We start from the raw sequence: 17,304 nt of genomic DNA, 5'->3' as shown, positions 1-17,304 counted from the left end.
ACTGAGATCTGGCAACAAGGCAACGTATGTTTGACAACTCTGTGATCGACGAGTTACTTCCTTGTGTGCGCGGAATTAAGACTGAAAGTTCACTTGATTTTACCTGTCATTTCCATTGAATAATCTCAGTTATTGTCGCTTGAGGTGTAACAAAAGGTTGTAAACTTGCGGTTTTCAGCACAGGAAAGTCGTTACAGGTGGAAATCGCAACTAATCTCGTCCTTTAAATAGCGGTTTATGAGTTCTAGCCACTATTGACCTCGTAAGAGAAAGCCCACACATGTACCTGTTCGCCTGCTCTGTGGTAACGTGCTGACCTGTGAAAAAGCGTCTGTTATGGTTCACAGTTCCAGTCCCACTGACTACAACGTTTTTACCCCTTCTGTGGAAGAGCTACAAACAGTCAGATCAAACATCAGTAAGGAAATCGCAAGAAAATACTTTCGGCTCATAGTGCAATGGTGAAAAACTTACAAAGCTGCACAACAGGTAAGCCTCTTTCCGCTGCTGACAAGCAAATTTTGGATTGCTGGAAATACATAACTATATTTATCAAATGCCACATTTGCATACCTCTTGAGTATGACACAGCATACCAATTAAACACAGACCCAATCAAAATCTAAGTGAGTAGTATTTTACTAATTCGTGTCGATAGAGGCAAGCTTTTGTACAGATACTCAATTATATTAAAACAGACTTTCGTCGTAAGGTTATCGTGGGTAGTTTTATTTCATTTCTTATAATACAGTGCACAGTTTTCGGAAGGTTTCCTTTAGTGTTGTTGAAACAATAGTAAACATGAGAGCGAAATTAATCATCAACGATATATGCGAATTGTCTGATGTTTTCTATAACAGTCTGACGCTGCACATGCAGTTTATTGATTACATGCATGTAGAAAACTTATTCTGAGTTAAAGCTGTCAAAGAATGTTTGAAGAAGAATAAAATGCCACTACCAAACGACAGGTAATGTAGAAAATACTTTTCTGACGTATTTGTGCACGATTCGCTCTCGCCATACATAATACAAAAGCTTCGAGATGCATCTGCTGCCTCGCTTTCCATTAAACCTGAAAAGAACAAAATGTCACAGAAGTTAGCCTTTTTTCCACATGCGACTATTTTGGGTTGAGAAGTGAAGGGAATTATGTTCAAAGTTCCATTAGATTGGTAACTTCAGCAGACAGCAGAATTGCGTTTTAAAAAACTTTAGTAGTAAATGTATTCGAACTCGCGACGTCTTATCTACGGTGCACAACACATACCATTATGCTGCTAGTTGACACATAGCTCTAACAGCTCCAAAGCTGAACAACGACTCCTCCAGAACTTCTGCATACTACAGCGCTGCGAGATAATGCAAATGGCCGGGTCTAGACTTTTGACAATGAGAGAAACAGTTAGTTACAGCCTTTCTTTTGCGCTGCACCACGTTTTTTACAAACAGATAGCGCAATAGAATAGCTCAACTGGAAAGGAACACTTACTATTCAAATTTCTGCATCCTACACTGTTGGCAGTTCCGTGTAGGAGGCAGTTACGTGATTTTATTTCGGTGATTACAAAATAGAGTCGAATGTATGCACTGGGTAGCCGAGGCAGCTAGTTCATGGTGATTCGTTCAACGAAGTAAATGAATTTACTGAACGTGCTGCAATTTACTACAGGGAGCCTGTGTGTCAGAATTCTCATCCAGTGTGGCGCAATGGCGTTACAATAGAATAATGAGTCGCAGAAAAGAGGGTTTGGTGGTCTGTTGGACTGATGGTAAGTTCTTATACCTATGGTCTGGGTTCGATTTCCACTTCTGTCAATGATTTTAGATAGGGAGAGAAAGATTCCATTCTCTTCTGACTACACCAAGTGAAGAAGATACAATGGCAGTGTGGTCTGAAATTCACATTAAAGATGATATTCCTTCTCTGCCAAGTAGACGTTAGGTTGAACCACAATAAAGTCTGGAGTGGCGACATGTAGAAACTCTATCACCAGTAACCTTTCTTATAGTAGTTATTTATTTCTAGTGACGAAACAAACGCTATGTAGAGTCACAGGACACTTATTCCATCATTTATCTGAGCTTCTGTATGTCGATAAAATTGGTTCTGAACTGAGAATGCAACTCAGACCGCCTTTAACGCGGAATTTGATCCCGTCGTGGCAATACAGCTCGGCTACAAATTGTTGTTTGTTCAAAAATGCAGATTCCTCAACATCTCCACATATTACGTGTGAAAGGGTTCGAATCCTGGCTCGGCACTAAAGATTTCATTATGTATTATCAAGCTCTAGCATGAGACCACCTATCTGCTGGTGGATAATAATTTTGATTTTTAATGTTTTTTTTATTCGTTGTCGAAAATAACGATATCTGACGTTTTTGACTCCCAGTGGCACACAGAACTAGTTGCGAGATCACTGTAAGTTCAAGACGTTATTCCGAGCTGCTGGTGGAGAAAAATTCGGTAGCTGACGTCTCTTTGTGTGTAGTCAACAACGATATGTGTGGGGCTCTATTCTCAGTGAGCACTGAACTCTTCGTCATATTATTTCTAGTTCAAACATGCTCACATGTCGCTCCTGGTGCAACAAACCCATATTTAACGTTCGTTTTCTCTAGAATATAACAGCGATAGGTGCCGGGTTGGAGTCCTGAGAAGGAAAAAATTAATGTTTCTTCTCGTCATTTCAGTTAAAACATCTAGCTATTGGCAAGGAAATCCGATATGTCACAGTTGGTTGTGTTTCGATATCAATCCGATTAGGTTCTGGGTTCGAATCCCTGTCCAACACGAAGCTTTACCTCACGGCATTTTAAGTAAGTTACTTGTGAAGAAGCAATATTTAACATCTCTCGTAGTTCGTTAACAGAGACAAGAGATGCTGGGGAGGAATTCGCGTCCATTAAAAATGTTTGTGTTACGTGATTTAAAGTTGATATTTGCTAACTGATACTGTGTAAAATCGAGGTATATCACTCTCTGTATGCCTAATCAGGAATGACTGTTAGTTTGCGTCAGTCACGAAATCTTTGCTTAGTCTGCCTGACCTGTGTTTGAATCCATATGCAGAACGAGACGGTTCGTCGTGTCATTTGAAGTTCATACATATTCTCAACTAGCTGTTCGCGGATAACTTAAATTTTTAATATCATTTTGTGTTAAATAATAAGTACTGCATGTTACTTTGAAGAGGAAATCATGAATACGACGAACTTACTACGTGCATTACCTGTCTGTCGTAATAATGAGAGTGGTAACATTTCAGGTATGTCATTTATTGTAATAAATGTGAGCTTACAAGCCTTAAGGACAGTCTTATCTGTGATAAGGTGTTCCCTGATATTTGTAACATCGTGGTATTACTTCACATCGTGAGTTACTGCGATACAGAGCAGTGTTTTCTAGTGGTGACTTGTTGGAACCACTTTCAATAGTCAAACGACTGTACCAAGGAGCGATTAGAGGACCTGCTAGACAGCTGCGTTGTGCCGGTTGTATGTGAATCAGGGGAAATGCAATTCAGGTCGTTCGGATACTTTTGAGTATGACTGTACGGGGAGCCTCCGCCACGCACCGTACTGTGGCCTGAGGAATACGTATGTAGACATACAGTTAAATCGAAATTCGATGTTGAACCTCCTTGTTGAGGACGACATTGTGAAGATGACGAAGTTTGCCGCCCGCTAGATTCCAGCCACATCTATTCAAAAATCCCGCTGAGCTGAGACAGCAACGAAAATTTGCAGCTATGTCACAAGAATCCACATAACTTCCTTAGCCGCCGAATCATCATGATGGGTGCATCATTATAACCTCGAGAGGAAGGAGAAAAGCAAGCAGTGGACATAAGTGGGCTCACCACTGCTAAGATACAGCCATTGTGGAAGAGGGTCATGCTGAGCGTTTCTTATATGACTGGCAAGGTATGGTTTTAAGAGAATATGCTCGTAAGGGGAAAACCGTTACAGGAGCATAACACCGAAACCCACTGGCGTTCTAACGGCAGACTGTCACGACGAAGCGTCTTGGGAAGGTGTCCAGATGGGTGCTTGTTCCTATTGACAACGCCCCAGCTCACTTTGCACAGGACAGTCACACATGTTGCTTATATGGGCTGTCAAATTTTTCATCAACGCTCTCCCCCAACCTCCACCCACACCCCTCCTCCGTATTCATTATTATGTGGCAGGCATTTCCACAGTGAAGACGAGCTGTTTTGGGAGATCAAATGGAAGAAAAGCTAACTTCTGAAACAATGGTTTCCCAAATTCTTTGACGCCTACCTATATACATAGAAATGAAAATCGTCGTAAAATAAAGTTCACAGAAAAAGGTTTAAATGTTGGTTTTTCCCACACTCTGTTCAAACGTGGAACGGTAGGGAAAATGTCAGAAGATGAATGGATGAATGCTCTGCCAAGAACTTAACATGTGAATTGCAGAGTAATAATGTAGATGAAGGTATCGTTGAATGAAAAATGTGTCGCACTGAAATACGACTATGCAGAGTGGTATCGTCCGTACATCGCGGTGCTAACCAAAGTCGGTATCTTTACTTCAAACATTAGTGATGGCTCGCTGCAATTCGCAACAACCAATGGGAGACACTCCAGAAGACACGCCTCCTCTTCAGTATAGCAACGCTCTCATGCTGAGGTCAATATAATGTCAAGCAAGCAAGAGCTCTGCCCCAGTTCGAGACCTCAGCTGCCGCAGTCAACATCATCGGGCAGGACAGTGATGGTTAAAGTTTCTGATGAGACGTAACATTCGTGAATGTTGCAGTTTGCACTGTAAGCGAACAGTTTGTTAATCTGTGCATCAAGTGATGCTTTCATAGTCAGTGACAGTTGTAAATTATCAGGAAATCCTGTGACAAAGAACTGTGCCAAACCTAAGAAAATCTTTCATTCATTCATGTAATAAACACAGTAAATGTTTTATGTGTTCTACTTTGATGAACCTTCTCCCAGAGCAGCCAAAGAATCCACAGTTACGACCGGTATAATGTAGTTTCGTCTGTTCATAACAGTGGAGATCGACTAACATCTCGTTTCATAGCGGCAGCTTCATTTTTCCAAGGTGATAATTAAACTTTGACTGTCCCTGGTATATCGTGTGCTCACTACTTCGTGTTTCGCTTGATCGATGTCATTAATATCTTAATTAATTTGGGATTTTACTGGTCATGCATTTTATAGTTGAGGGGAAAAAGGCCGACTGTCGCTGACTACAGCAGGGAGTTCTTATTATCAAACCAATATACATGTATTGCAGGTTAGTGTAATATTAATACAAAAAATAACACTACAGTTTTATCCAAACTTCTCTTTTAACTCCTATAAATACATAAAAATTTAAACCGATAAATAAATTGTGTTTGTATTTCACTTGGTATGTACGGTATGGATAACTTAAAATACTAGATTAATAAAAACTGCTTGCGGAAGCATGATAACCATGGCTTAAATTGTGCTATAGCTTTTGCTCGAACTACAGCAATAGCTACATATGGACAGTGGTTGACAAAAATCGGGAACCGCCATGAGAAATGCATGCGTAGATACAGATGTTAGCCAAGCCTTCAGGCTGCGCTTTGAATTTGACCACGAATGACATCTGTGCAATGTCCTCAACAAGTTGTATATGTCAGTCGGGGTCAAAAGTGTGTTCTGTGTAGTTGCGGGTGCACCATGTCACAGCTAAGTGAATGCGAACGAGGGCAAATTATTTGAGCTCGTGTGGTGGGTCCTTCTGTTGCGAAGATAGCCGAAGAGCTTAGTGGTTTAAAGATCAACGCGTAGAAAATTTATACCGCATACAATAAAGGCGGGAAAACATCGTCCGCTAAGTCTGAAAGCGGAAGAAAGTGGAGGAGGATATTAGTGTTTAACGTCCCGTCGACAACGAGGTCATTAGAGATGGAGCGCAAGCTCGGGTGAGGGAAGGATGGGGAAGGAAATCGGCCGTGCCCTTTCAAAGGAACCATCCCGGCATTTGCCTGAAGCGATTTAGGGAAATCACGGAAAACCTAAATCAGGAGGGCCGGAGACGGGATTGAACCGTCGTCCTCCCGAATGCGAGTCCAGTGTGCTAACCACTGCGCCACCTCGCTCGGTACGCGGAAGAAAGTGTTTGTTGAATGATCGTGACATTCGGTCTTTGAAGAGAATTGTTACAAGAAAAGAAAGAGCGACGGTTGCATACGTCACTGTAGAGCTGAATGCAGAACCCGCGAACCCAGCCAGCATCAAAACCACCCGAAGGAAGCTCCAGAACGAGAAAGCAGCAGGGCGAGCTGGAATTCCATAGTAACTCAACAGTGAAGGAAACACCCACAACTGAATGGCTGGTTCAAATGGCTCTGAGCACTATGGGACTTAACTGCTGAGGTCATCAGTCCCCTAGAACTTAGAACTACTTAAACCTAACTAACCTAAGGACATCACACATATCCATGCCCGAGGCAGGATTCGAACCTGCGACCGTAGCGGTCGCGCGGTTCCAGACTGTAGCGCCTAGAACCGCACGGCCACTCCGGGCGGCCACAACTGAATATAATGATTTTGGTGTCAAGCCTGGACTGTGGAGCAGTGGACGAAAGTCATTGGTTAGACGTGTCTCGTTCGACACTGTTTCCAGCTTCTGGTTAATTTACCGTCCCAAGAGCGAAACATGACGGGTATTCGGTGCTGATGCGGGCAGTCATATCGAGTTATTTCATGGGCCCCACGGGTACTCTACAAGATCACATTCCTGCCAAGGATTATGTGGCCATTTTGGCTGTAAGGGTCCATCCCACGGTACAACGTTTGTTCTGCAATGGGGATCCTGTCTTCCAAGACGATAGGACCCTCATTCAGACATTCAGAACTCTTGCGTCGTCCGGGACTGAGTTTGTGACCACGAGGACGAAGCAATCGCTTCTGCACTGAGCACTATAGACACCAGATCTTAATATTATTGAGCCTTTGTGTTTTACTTTGTAGAGAAGTGCACGTGATCGCTGTCCTCCTCCATCTTCGATACCTGCACTTGCCACTATTTTTCAGGATGTGTTGTATGAAATTCCTTTGAAAACAGTACAAGAATGTATCCATTCCGAGGCGACTGGAAGCTGTTTTCAACGCCAACGAGCTTTCTGTATCGCATTAAGCACGGTAATGTGTTGTGCTTTTGGTGTCGGAGGGACGCACAAAACTGTGAAGTCGTTGTCGTAATGCGGGAAAGGAGCGATTTATCTGGCGTCCAGGAGGGCACGCTTTCGGGACAAGCGTTGAAGAATTTCCGAAACGGCTGAGTTTGTATATTGGTTGCGTGCCGCCGTGGTTAAAATATACCATGCATGGCAAAATGGCGCTATGCAAAACCGGCGCCGTGGCGACTGTGGTGCATCACGGGCCATAGATGCCAGGGATGAACAATGAACAGCAGCTGCCGAGATGTGTACGGGCGAATAGACGCGCAACTACTAAGCATCTGACCATCCAGGTGAACCAAGGGGCTAACAATAGTCTCTCCTCAACGACCGTTCAGCGAACGTTCTTGCTTCTGGGCCACCGTAACAGGCTCCTGGATAATGCACTCATCCCAACTGCTGTTCATCGCGATGAAGGCTGGAATCACGCCTATGGCGCAACAGGAAGCCTATTGAGTGGCGACAGGTGTCCTTACCATATACATCACGTTTTATGCCCCATCGAGTAGATGGCTGTTGGCGTGTGCGGCATGTAACATCTGAAAGCGAACACCCTGCAACAATTATGGTTTGGTGAGTGTTTTCGTGGCATTCCCTGTGTGCAAGGCACAGTGCATCATCAAAAGTATGCGTCTATCCTTGGGGACCATATCCACCCCTACATGCCGTTTGATTTTCCTCGGCATGATGGCATCGACAAGTAGGAAAATGCAACGTGTCACACAGCTCGCAGTGTACTTCCGTGGTTCGAAGAACACCGGCATAAGTTAAGCTAACTCCACCAAACTCCCGGGACTTAATCCGAGTCGAGAATCAATGGAAACACCTAGATCAAGTTGTTCGCGCCACGCATCCTCAACCGAGAAACCTAGCGCAGCTGGCCTCGGCAGTGAATTCGGCATGGCTCGACATCGTCCTGTCAGAACCTTCCAGAATCACACTGACTCTCTCTTCCCCCAGGTCTCGCAGCGGTTTGCACTGCAAAAAAATGGTTCAAATGGCTCTGAGCACTATGAGACTTAACATTTGAGGTCATCAGTCCCCTAGACTTAGAACTACTTAAACCTAAATAACCTAAGAACATCACATAATCCATGCCCGAGGCAGGGTTCGAACCTGCGACCGTAGCAGAAGCAAGGTTCTGGACAAAAGCGCCTAGAAGCGCTCGGCCACAACGGCCGGCTAAAAGATGGTTATCCAGGCTTTTAAAAGGTGGACACATTACTGTGGCTTTCTTTGCTACTGCCTTTATCCTGCAGTGAGCAGGGTCCTCAGGGTTAAGTACGGAGTTGGCATGGTTAAATTTAAGAGGTGGCTGGCTACCTGTCCTGCTGCCACCCCATTCCCCCCGCAGGATAGAAGTAATGTACCCCAGCTGTCTGCGTCTAGTGTAAATCATCAAATAGTGTAAATGTGTTTCAAACATCTGCGAGTCGTGTAACTGAGGGGGGACGTGGGGACCAGCCCGGTATTCACCTAGTAGGATGTGGAAAACCGCCTAAAAACCACATTCAGGCTGGCCGCTCACTGGCCGTCGTCGTTAATCCGCCGGGCGGATTCGATCCGGGGCTGGCGCGCCTACCCGAATCCAGGAAGCAGCGCGTTAGTGCTCTCGGCTACCCTGGAGGGTCGGACACATTACTGTGACTGTCGGATGAATTTTGAAACAGTTTGCTAAAGTCAGCGCTTACAGCGGCAGGCAACTGCCAAATTCTGGTTGCCGTTAATTCGAGACGTGGTAGAAATCTGGAATGCGGTTAGCTTATTTTTCTCACTTAGTGAAAACAAGACTAAGAGTACCCTCGTCGCTTGGTTAGTTAAGGTGCATATACGGTCTGAATAGGTAACGGTTCAAGAATTTTATTTCAAGTTTGTGATGCGTAGTCTGTTGTTGTTGTGGTCTTCAGTCCTGAGACTGGTTTGATGCAGCTCTCCATGCTACCCTATCCTGTGCAAGCTTTTTCATCTCCCAGTACTTATTGCAACCTACATCCTTCTGAATCTGCTTAGTGTAATCATCTCTTGGTCTCCCTCTACGATTTTTACCCTCCACGCTGCCCTCCAATGCTAAATTTGTGATCCCTTGATGCCTCAGAACATGTCTTATTACATGCGTAGTCTACCACACGGAAACTGTAATGTGGATGAAGCTGATAAGAGTAACTGGGATGGGTTGTTTTAATGTCTAGCCTGTTGTTGATTATGTTGGTCAGATATTGATTCAAAAATCAAGACGTCTAGCACATCAGTGATTCAATGCCGAACCTGATGATCTGAAGCTAAAGTGCGTGTCCGATAATGGAAAAGTCTCGGAATCGAATCCCGGCCGACCTACAGAATATTTCAGTCTTCGTTTAACATAAATTTCACTTCTCCGTGATAAGATTCTACCAGAACTACACGTGGTTCGAATTCCACGTTAAACTGTAGGGCCGAATTCCCAAGTAAGGTTACTGGAGCCGGTTAGTGGCACACAAGTTGCTAAAGTAGCGTCCAGATAAAAAAACTTACGCCAATCCATTTAAGCCACTATTAGCAGACTTGCAACGACCAGTGTTTTCGGCCACATGTTGAATATTCTGCGGGCTTTCTAGGCGATTTTTAGGCAAAAGTATTCGGCCAGCCCGTGGCGAGAAAACTAGCATCGAACTGTCTGTTTCTCGTTCGTTTGTTCAAACGTACTTATCTCCCTCTTACGTCCCGCCGTCCCGCGCATTCAATAGTTACCCTGTTGCGTGTTTGTTGACAAGTTTAGTTTGATAACACATCGTCAATACGTAGGCACAGTTTATCGTGAAACTGTGTAAGGCCTAACTAATAATAATCGATTCTGGGTTTCTCATGGTGGCGTTGTAAAGGAGGCGACCACATGAGGAATGATAAATCATTTGCAAAATAAATACAACGACGAATATCATAAGTTGCAGCCAACGCTTCCTAAGGTGCAAGAAGTTGCGGATCGAGATACAGGTGTAAGGAAACGTTTGATTTCTGAAAGCAACTGAGCCTTGAAGAGTGTGCCGAAATACATAAACCACGTGGCATTAATGTTCCCAAGGCTTAAAAATACCATCTCTTAACAACTGCCGAAAAAATAGCATTTGACGATGAGACAGTAAATATAGTAGAAATAGCTGGATTTAGAAGACTGATTAATAGCGTTTTAGCGCAGTATAAAATGCCTAGCCGCTCTTATTTTTCAGAATAACTAATTCCAGAAATATATCGTAAGGTGGGTGAGACAATTACAAGATTACTTTCAAAGACTGATTATATTTCTATGACTGCAAGTTCATGGGATATCTAGCTGGCTAAAATTCATGTCATTATTCATGATAATGGACGAAACGTAGTAAAAGCTGTTAGTAATGCAGAATTGGCCTCCGTGCGTTGTTTCATTCATACTCTTCAATTAATTGTTAACGATTGTCTGAAGACTCAGTCAAATGTGACTCAAACGATAGCAATAAGTAGGAGGATCTTGACTCATTTTAATCATTCTGGCACTGCACAGGAAAAACTGCGTTCTATTCAAAAAGATATGGATCTCTCTCAACATGAATCGGTGCAAGATTTCAGTACGCGGAGGAATTCCACCTATTATATGCTTGCAAGTCTAATGGAATAAAAACGAGCCATTTCACTCTTATCTCATGCAGTGTGATATCGACAATCTGACTTCTGCACAATGTGAACTTTTAGAGCAACTTTTGAAATTATTACAACCACTTGAGGCAATAACAAAAATTACAAGTTTCGGATATGCTTGCGTTTCTGAAATTATTCCGTATGTTGTTATATTAATGCGATATTGCGATAAAACGAGCACATTAGAGCTAACACCCAAATGAAGCCAGGTGAGGGAAGGTTTGCAAGTACAATTTGAAGACCCTCACAAATAAAAATTATTTGGAGGCTACCGTTTTATTAGACCCATGCTTTAAAATGAATATTTTCAACAGGCAACTGCAGAGAGAAAAAGTACGACAGTATGGTTTCATCGATATCTTAAAGATGAATTGTGGAACATGCAGGGACGATAGCGCGAATTCGTCCCCTATTCGGGTCGAGAAAATGGGAGCCGAAGAACAGAGGCCAATGCAGACTATTTACTTATCTTTTACGGATTGCTTCGAAGAGGTGGTTGCAGAAAAAAACACAGCTTATACTGGTACATCAAAAGGAAAAAAAACAGTTGCAACTGGAATAGATCTTTATTAGGAAGATATCACGCCATGATAATCCATACCCGTGGCGGCAAACAAGAAATGATACATTTCCGTGTTCGGTAAACCTTGCAGCAAAATATTTGTTGCCGCCAGGAAATAGTGCTTATTCAGAGCGTCTTTTCTCTGAAGCTGTGAATGTCTACGAGAAGAAAGAGTAAACTACTGCCAACAAACGCAGAATTTTTTTTTCATTCTGCACCCCACTTCTAAATTTTAATTACGAGAATTCACGTGCGTAGACATTTACTGTGACCGTGGAGTACCCGTAGATTACATAAATTTATTTTATTTGGTGCTTAGTTTTTTGTTAATTTTTATAATACGGAAATTGGTTACGTACCCATAACTATTTCAATGATTTCAAGAAAAAATTATTATTATTATAAAATAAATCAACATTTTCATTTTACCATGTATCTGACTATAACAAAACATCTTACTGAAATATTCCGTATTCGGCCGAATAGGACACAGACATACTGTATTCTGCCGAATGGGATAAAAGTAGCCGAATGGGCCGAATACCGGATAATACCCGAATATTTGTTGCAAGTCTACTAATACTTTAATTCTTGAAATAAAATTTTATTGGACCTAACTTCACATATGTGTAAGTAAAATAATAGGTTAAAAAATTAGAATATATTGATGATGAAGTCTTCTCTTGAAGATGACGAGTAGTCGTACGTAGCCATCAGCAAGGTTGAACCACCTGAAGATGTCGGACAGTTACTCCGAGGAAATATTGTGGAATTTGTACAACGTGATCCGGCGGAAAACCCGTGAAGACTATTTACAACATATCCGCTGGGAAAGCTTGAAGAGTCAGATTAGGAAACTTGTCGAAACGTTGCCGCAGAACTAATAACGTGAGAAGACTTCATCATCGAAATTTAGCGAGAAAGCCTGCATTCCCATTAGTGTATATTGTTGAGTAGGGACCCAACAGTACATCAGTTCTACGGGCCCGCACGGCATCCAATCGACCCTCGCTCGTCTACCACAACTGTGTCCACTGGAGCCCACGATCTAGATTTAGATTCTAGCTTGCGACATACCGTATTGTTTCGAATATTTTCCCAAATGTTCGGCAATGAAAATGTGCAGCGCAATGATTCGTGTGACGTTCCATAGTTCGAAATCGTTGTTAACGAGGTGAGATATATTTTTCTCCCGATGGAGCGTAGCTCTTCGGTATGGATAAAGTGTTTCAAATTAGTGAGGTGAAGTGCCTTTTGCAATCCCTATTTTGGGAGGAAGTAATATGAAACTAAGCAAGAAAAAATTGTCTAGTAAACGTGGACTCTAAAATGCTTGCTTTAAGAGTTATGAGCACTTGTTCACCAGAAGAGATGTATTTCGCACAAGCGAAGATGAAAAATTGCTCACATGTTGTAGTGCATGATTACTGGAGATTTTTTTCTTGTTTTGGTCCATCTGCTGTTCTGTTCGTCGATTGCTATGCTTCAACTCTCTCTTTGTTATGTTCGTGTATTGTGACAAGAGCAAAAAATAACTGTTTTAAAGGAAAATTTAATTTCTACCTTGATTTATTAAAAACAATAGTATTGGGATAATAGTCACAGGAAAAGGAGTTTGGTGTATGAGCAAAGTCAACTGCTTCTGCGAGCAACAGTTAATATTTCTGGCTATGTTTACTACCTAGTCGGTAACTTTCATTATACATACTGGGTTTTACGGAATTTAACTTGTAGGAAACTAAAGTGTTCACAGTTATGATAGTGCGCTTTAATTTGAAAGACATAAAACTATTAACACAAAATTTAAAAACTAATTTTGATTCCGATACAGCTTCTCCCGTAAAATTATTTACTCGTTTTTCACAGCGAATACACGCATGCTAATGAACTTCACCTTACCGTGGCAGATTCCATTAAAGAGTTAAATAATAGAAGCCAGGCCCATTTTTGTGCTGTTCTTATCTGATACCGGAGATATGCTCACCTAAGAAATAAAGAACGGTGTTAATTTCCATGCACCTAAAACAAAGGAGACGGCACAGCTTGCAATAGAAGAGATTTATTTCACAGTATCGAAGATCAAGAACTGTTCGTAGTTTTAGAAACGTGCATTTTAGAGACCATGTTTACTAGACTCTTTTGTTTCTAGTGATCGTTCCTGTCATATCCTTCAATGTTGACCATTCCTCCCGGAACATCATGAAACAGGCGAAATAATGTCAGACTACAAGAAGAATGTAATAATTCCAATTCTGAGGAAGGAATGTCCTAATATATGTGAATATTACCGAACTATCAGTTTGATAAATCATTGTTGCTAAATAATGATGCGTATCATTTACGGAAGAACGGAGAACTGATAGAAGATGCCCTCGGGGAAGATTAGTTTGGGTTCCGGAGAAATGTAAGATTACTCGAGGAATTATTGACCCTAAGACTTATATTATGATTAGAATATACATTAGAGAACAGCAAACCTACATTTACAAGATATACAGATTTAGAGAAAGCTTTTGATAATGTTGACCGGAAAACACACTTTGAAAATCTGAAGGGAGCAGGAGTAAAACACAGGAACCGAAAAGTTCTTTACAACTTTTACGGAAAACAGACTGCAATTATAAGTATCGAAGGACATGAAAGTAAGGCAGGACTTGAGAAGGGAGCGAAGCAGGGGTGTTCAGTCTCTACTCTGAGCAAAGGTAAATTTAGAAAGGTAATTAAAGTGCAAACAGAGGAAATGAAAACTTTGAGGTTCGTCGTGACATTGTTATACTGTCAGAGGCAGAAAAGCAATTGGATGAGCAGATGAAGCAAGTGGATAGTGTATTGAAAAGAGGTTAATAGATAAACGTCAACAAAAGCAGATTCCCGGCGGGGTTCTCTGCCTCGTGATGACTGGGTGTTGTGTGATGTCCTTAGGTTAGTTAGGCTTAAGTACTTCTAAGTTCTAGGGGACTGATGACCATAGCTGTTAAGTCCCATAGTGCTCAGAGCCATTTTTGAACAAAAGCAAAACAACGGTAACAGTCGAATTAAATCTGGCGATGTCGAAGGAGTTGGATTAGGACAAGAGATACTAAAAGTAATAGAAGAATTCTGCTATCAGATGATGATGATTGGTTTGTGGGGCGCTCAACTGCGCGGTCATCGGGGCCCTTACAAAGTCCCAATTTTTCCACAGTCCAATTTGTTTATACACAGTCCATGGTGATCATGAAATGACGAGAACAACACGAACACCCATCCCCGGGCAGATAAAATCCCCAACCCGGCCGGGAATCGAACCCGGGTCCCCGTGATCCAGAGGCAGCAACGCTAGCCACTAGACTTCTGCTATCAGGGTATCTATCTAAATAATGATGGCAGAGATAGAGAGGACAGAAAATATAGACAGGATGTGGCAAGAAAAGGATTTCTAAAACAGAGGAATTAGTTGACATCTTATATAAATTGGTTTTCTGTAGGTTTTTGTCTGGCGAGTAGCCGTGTACGGATGTGAAACATGGACTATAAGGAGTTCATATAAGAAGAAAATAGAATCTTTTGAAATGTGGTACTATTGAAAAATGTTGGAAATTAAATGGGTAAATCGAACAACTAACGAAGAGGTCGAGAAAGGAATACGGCGAAAAAGAAATTTGTGGCACAACTTGACTAGAAAAAGAGATAGTTTAATACGACACATCCTGTCGCACCAAGGAATTGTCATTTTGGTAATGGAGGGAAGCATGGCGGGTAACCAATGTAGACGGAGACCAGGGGCGAATATAGTAAGCAGGCTGAAGTGGATGTAGGCTGCAGTATTGTTGTATTCGGAGACGAAGAGGCTTGCACGCGATAGGTTAGCATGGAGAGCTGCATCAAACCAGTCTTTGGACTGAAGAGCACACATCGGGTGACAATGTAAGGGATTTCGATTGTTTACGTTTCATTTACACTGAAGTGCCAAAGAAACTGGTATAGGCATGCGTATTCAAATACAGAGGTATGTAAACAGGCAGAATACTGCGCTGCGGTCGGTGACGCCTGTATAAGACAAGTCTCTGGCGCAGTTTGTTATATTACACTAACATATTTCTTGTCAAAGTTGATATGTCAAATATTTCTGTCAAAGGTATTTCATATTGTAATAAGGAACTTTGTCATATATCGCTTTTCGTCAAAGAAATATAATCACATCTAGGACCTCGCCGTAGATTTGATCATAAAAGACGTTTGTCTTCCGTTCATCACAATGTGAAATGCAACCGATTGGAGCGCTGGTATCGCTACACGTATTTGACATCTGTAGTGTGTTTGTAAACATAACTGCAAAGTTTAGTCTGTGTGTTCCTTCGCCTCTTTTTAATAACCTTGATTTGACTTGGATGGGGGCTGAGCAAGGAGCACAACGCACTCTATTAATCGTGTGCTGATGGGCGGGGGGGATATCGTGCACGCGACTTCAAATCCACAATCAAAGCTACAGCCATCGACCTCTAAAATTGAGCCGAACATTTACTGAAAATGGTTATGTTCGGCTACTTGGAGACCATTTGCAGCCATTCATGGACTTCATGTTCCCAAACAACGATGGAATTTTTATCGATGACAATGCGCCATGTCACCGGACCACAACTGTTTACGATTGATTTGAAGAATATTCTGGATAATTCGGGAGAATGACTTAGCCACACAGATTTCCCGACACGAATCCATCTGAAATTTATGGAACATAATCGAGAGGTCAGCTTGTGCGCAAAATCCTGCGACAGCAACATTTACGCAAATATGGACGGGTATAGAGATTAGTAATTCTGCATGGGACTTCCAACGATTTGTTGAGTCCGTTGAACGTCGAGTTGCTGCACTATGTCGGGCAAAATGAATTCCGACACGGTATTAGGAGGTATCTTATGACTTCGTCACTTCACTGTAAATTTCCCACAAAGTTTCTCTTCCTCCGCGTTGAAGGTCGTGGCTGATATTCGGGTTCGGCTTATATTCGGAGGATTACAGTACATGCGAGTAGTTCAGTTGATAGGCTCATTGATAGTATTTGCACGAAATGAATTGTTTTTGTACTGTACAGAGGTAACAACTGATGCCCCACAGCTTAAAGAAGTAGCAAGTATGTAACTCAGAGCCCTGAGTCAAAGTGACCTACTTTGAATCGGAGCGGTCCGACGGGCGGCTTGGCGTACGGCAGATTGTAGAACGCTAGTAATGAACGACCGCTTCGGGTCGCCTGCAGGCGTCCGCGCACCCTGCCGTAGCGCGTCGTAGCGACGACTGTTACGTCACCACCAGCCGCGGCCACCGCTGTAGCCAGCAACAACAGGAGCAAAGTACTGCAGCGACTTGCCGGCGCGGCCATCGCGGAGACATTGAGCTGCGGCAGCCTCCCACAGGCTTCAGGCGTCATTCGTCAGATATGGTTGTGGAGGGGGAAGGAGCAGTGTGGACGAGGGTCAATGTCACGGTCGCGCCCGCTAGGGGAGCGTTAGCCACAGGAGTCTTTGACCCAGTGTTGTATCTCTGTCTACACCATCCGCCGCATTAAGATTAAAAAACTAAACTTGGCCCGAACAGGCCATGAAGGTCCAACTGTACCGACCGAACACCGTGTCACCCTCAGCCCACAGGTGTCACTGGATGTGATATGGAGGAGCATGTGGTCAGCATACCGCTCTCTCGACCGTATGTCGGTTTAAGAGACCGGAGCCACTACTTCTCAGTCAAGGAGCTCCTCAGTTTGCCTCACAAGAGCTGACTGCGCCCCGCTTGCCAACAGCGCTCGACAGACCGGATGGTCACCCATCCAAGTGCTAGCTAGTCCAGCACGACAACGCTTAACTTCGGTATTCTGTCAGGAACCGGTGTTACCACTGCGGCAAGGCCGTTGGC

The 17,304-nt window shown here is 42.8% G+C and overlaps 1 protein-coding gene across 1 annotated transcript in view; it reads right to left on the bottom strand.

Moving 5' to 3' along the window:
• Positions 1-16,781, bottom strand: part of LOC126175240 (juvenile hormone esterase-like) — a 170,181-nt gene extending 153,400 nt beyond the window's left edge. The window contains exon 1 of the mRNA XM_049921879.1: positions 16,565-16,781. Within this exon, the coding sequence (XP_049777836.1) occupies positions 16,565-16,774 (210 nt within the window). The 5' untranslated portion in view covers positions 16,775-16,781. The remainder of the gene's footprint in view (positions 1-16,564) is intronic.
• Positions 16,782-17,304: the final 523 nt, after the last annotated feature.

Source organism: Schistocerca cancellata, chromosome 3 (assembly GCF_023864275.1).
Source record: "Schistocerca cancellata isolate TAMUIC-IGC-003103 chromosome 3, iqSchCanc2.1, whole genome shotgun sequence".
Lineage (NCBI taxonomy): Eukaryota > Metazoa > Arthropoda > Insecta > Orthoptera > Acrididae > Schistocerca > Schistocerca cancellata.
This window is presented reverse-complemented; position numbering and strand designations above follow the sequence as displayed.